A 3642-nucleotide genomic window follows, 5' to 3' on the forward strand; every position below is an offset into this window, starting at 1 on the left:
TACTACTTTTTGTAGGATGACTAGAGCAGTGTGTTGTGAGCAAATGAATATCCTGAAGAAAAACCACAAACCAAGAAGATTCTAAAATCAGTGAAAGAAGCAGAAACTAGATGTGAAGATTCATGGGGAACACCAGTAAAAGAGACTGCCACACATGTCTTCAAAAAAACAGAATAAAAAATGAGAATAAATAAACACTGGAAATGTAGATTATTTGAGAACAGCACTGAAGTACAGTGGAATATTATAGAGACATTCATTTAAATCTGCAAATGACATTGTAATGCAGAACACCCTGTGTGGACTACTGGAATCAAACCACTGACCACAGTTTATTTCTAGGAGGAAGTATTTAGACCCAAAGGACTTAGAGGGTTTTTGTTCTAGTCTGTATCACTGTGTGGATGGGTTACTACTCCACTGCTGGCAGTAATAAGTGGCAGCATCTTCAGCCTCCATGCTGCTGATGGTGAGAGAATAAGAAGTCCCAGACCCACTGCCACTGAAGCGAGAAGGGACTCCAGAAGCCAAGTTGGATGTGCTATAAATCCAGAGTTTGGGGGAGGATCCTGGCTTCTGCTGGAACCAGTGCATGTAACTTACACTTGAGCTGGCACTGCAGGTTATGGTGACCTTCTCCCCTGGAGATGCAGACATGATTTCTGGAGACTGGGTGAGAACAATTTGTCCTCTAGACATTATGACTAGAAAAAAGCAAAATAGAGAGAGAGGGATTAGTAGAAATAGAGATACATAAATAATTTTATACCACCCAACATTCAGAAAAAAGACAAAGAAAAAAACTGTATTTTAGACTCAAATTTCCCAGGGAAATGAATTTTGGGTGGATTCTGATCTCAAACTCCCTGCCCTCTGTTACCTGAGGCACTGATTAGTAGGAAGCTGAAAATCTGCACCTGAAAATCCATTTGTCTTTGAATTTTGGTCCCTAGCTAATTACTGCTATTCTCATAAGTACTGTGCTTTAAAGCAACTGTGAGATATTTGTGGTTACAGAAAATGAAATATGCAAATAGCAAGATACAGTCTAGGCAGTTCTTGGCTTATAAACAAATGGGAGAATACGGGCTGTAGGTTCATGAAGATGCACTCATCTAAAACTACTCTGAATAATCACCATTCTCAGTATTTCATGTGCCCTGAAACCTTTTAATTCATGCTCTGTTTATTATCTGTGAGAATCTGAGAGCACTTTTCAAATAAATTACATTTATTTATAAAGCTCGACAGCCCCCGAGTCTCCAAATTTAATTCTAAGCTTGATCAAACATTTTTCTTATAGCAAAGACTGAGGGAATGGGGAAGAACCTGAATGAGTGGGTTCTGGGAGGAGAAGGAGGAAAATATAGTGTTGAAAAGTGAATAAGACAATTTATATAAAAATTGTTTTAATTTACTTTGTGTAAATTTTTATTTATCTTCCTATAATGTTAAAGTCAACATAGCCATGGTGAAGCATGACTATGTCTCTAGATCTTAGAAATGATTTCACATTCCTCCCTTCATGAAAGACTTCTTCCATTTTTTAATCAACTATTATGAAAAACAACTGAGATGTATTGAGAGATACTGACCTAAGAATTGTTGAAATTAAGGTACTTATTAAGTATTCTTTTCTAAGGAAACTATTCTAACTAAATGGCTAGCATCTTTCTGAATAACACATATTTTCCTCTTTCATTGTATTTAGTATCTAGTCGCTAGTCTTATTCTGTTTAATACAGAAAGAAAAAACTATTTTTTTTGTGAATATGGGCTTTATATTCCACCATTTAAGGATACAAAAATGGTTTCCAGAGTGGTTGTACCAGCCTGCAATCCCATCAGCAATGCATATAATCAGATACACGGAATCTAATAGAAGACAATGTGGGAAAGAGTCTTGAGCACATGATCACAGGGGAAAAATTCCTGATCAGAACACCAATAGCTTATGCCTTAAGAGCAAAAACTGGCATATGGGACATCATAAAATTGCAAAGCTTCAGTCAATAGGACAATATGACAACCAACAGATTGGGAAAAGAACATGACCAATCCTATATCTGATACAGGGCTAATATTAAATATATACAAAGAACTCAATATGTTAGACTCCAGAGACCAAATACCCTATTAAAAAACTGGATACAGAGCTTAACAAAGAATACTCAACTGAGCAATACCAAATATTTAAAAAGCACCTAAGGAATTGCTCAACATCCTTAGTTCAGGGAAATGCAAATCAAAACAAACCTGTGATTCCATCTCATACAACTCAGAATGGCTAAAATAAAAAATATGCAGGTGATGCAGATGCTAGTGAGGTTATGGAAAAAGAGTAATTCTTGTTTTATAATCTCATGTAATTAGAGCTTTAGGGCTGGTGTTAGTGACTGAATGGAAGTGTGATTGTGTGGTATCAGATTTAGGATTGGTAAAAATCCGTTCCCCATCTATTGGTGGTCTTTTTCTCTTATTGATCATAATCAGCAACCAAAAGCAGACACTATTGCATATGCCACCAAGATTTTGCTGACAAAACCCTGACATAGCTTTCTCTTGTGGGGCTATGCCAGTGCCTGGCAAATATAGAAGTAGATGCCCACAGTCTTCTTTTGGATAGAACTTAGGGCCCCCAATGGAGGAGCTAGAGAAAGTACCCAAGAGCTGAAGGGGTCTTCAATCCTATAGATGGAACAAAAATATGAACTAACCAGTACCCCTGAGCTCCTGTCTCTAACTGCATATGTAGCAGAAGATGGCCTAGTCAGCCATCACTGTGAAGAGAGGCTCCTTGGTCTAGCAAACCAAGGAGTAGAGAAGTGGGAGTGGGTGGGTAGGAGATAAGGACAGCGGGTTTAAGGGACTTTTGGGATAGCATTTGAAATGTAAATGAAGATAATATCTAATAATCTTTTTAAAAGAGCTAAACAAACAAACAAAAACAGAAATGTGATTATGCTGCCATCTACTGTTAACATAGCCAAAGTATAGGCAGGGTTGTAAAATATCCATTTTGAAGTATAGAGGAAATACTACATTTAAAGTACTGTGCATCAAGTAGTAGTATGTTTAGAACACAAAAAGTACTATGACAAATGTGGTCATTCTTTATTTCCAGTCGTTACAAACATAAATAAAATAGTGTTCACACAGACATGTTCACACTTATACCACATTTCATGACTTCATGGAATGAAAAAAAAGAGATATAAAATGTTTTCTGAGATACAGTGAGATTACAAAAAGATACACCAATATAGAACCTGATGGTATAAAATCATTTAATATAAAGCCATAATATAACAAACTGTAGAATATGCCACGATGTTTTAAATTGATGGCACATTATGATGTGTGCTTGCAATCAAGTGGCTACCTTAGATTCATAGATTGTTGCTACTGCTCAGAATCAAGGAAGAGTAGTGATACCACATACAATCATATAGAAAATGGTAAATACTTGCAATTTGAATTCAGGTTTCCATTGAAAAATGCAGTAATTTGGTAACCTTATAAATGGAAAATTTTGATTACCTGAAGTTCCAAATGCAGTATTAGTATGCTAAGATACATTATATTGAATATCTCTCTGATTTCAACACCATCTGAACTGTATAGACCTCACTGAGATTCCCC

At 36.3% G+C, this 3642-nt stretch overlaps 1 gene segment (V, D, J or C); it reads right to left on the bottom strand.

Annotated features, from left to right (window-relative positions):
* Positions 1-393: 393 nt before the first annotated feature.
* On the bottom strand, positions 394-929 carry LOC110289099. The segment is given in 2 exon segments: positions 394-704; positions 881-929. Coding segments are annotated over 2 exon segments (360 nt in total).
* Positions 930-3642: the final 2713 nt, after the last annotated feature.

This window comes from Mus caroli, unplaced genomic scaffold, assembly GCF_900094665.2.
Source record: "Mus caroli unplaced genomic scaffold, CAROLI_EIJ_v1.1 scaffold_8726_1, whole genome shotgun sequence".
Taxonomy (NCBI): domain Eukaryota; kingdom Metazoa; phylum Chordata; class Mammalia; order Rodentia; family Muridae; genus Mus; species Mus caroli.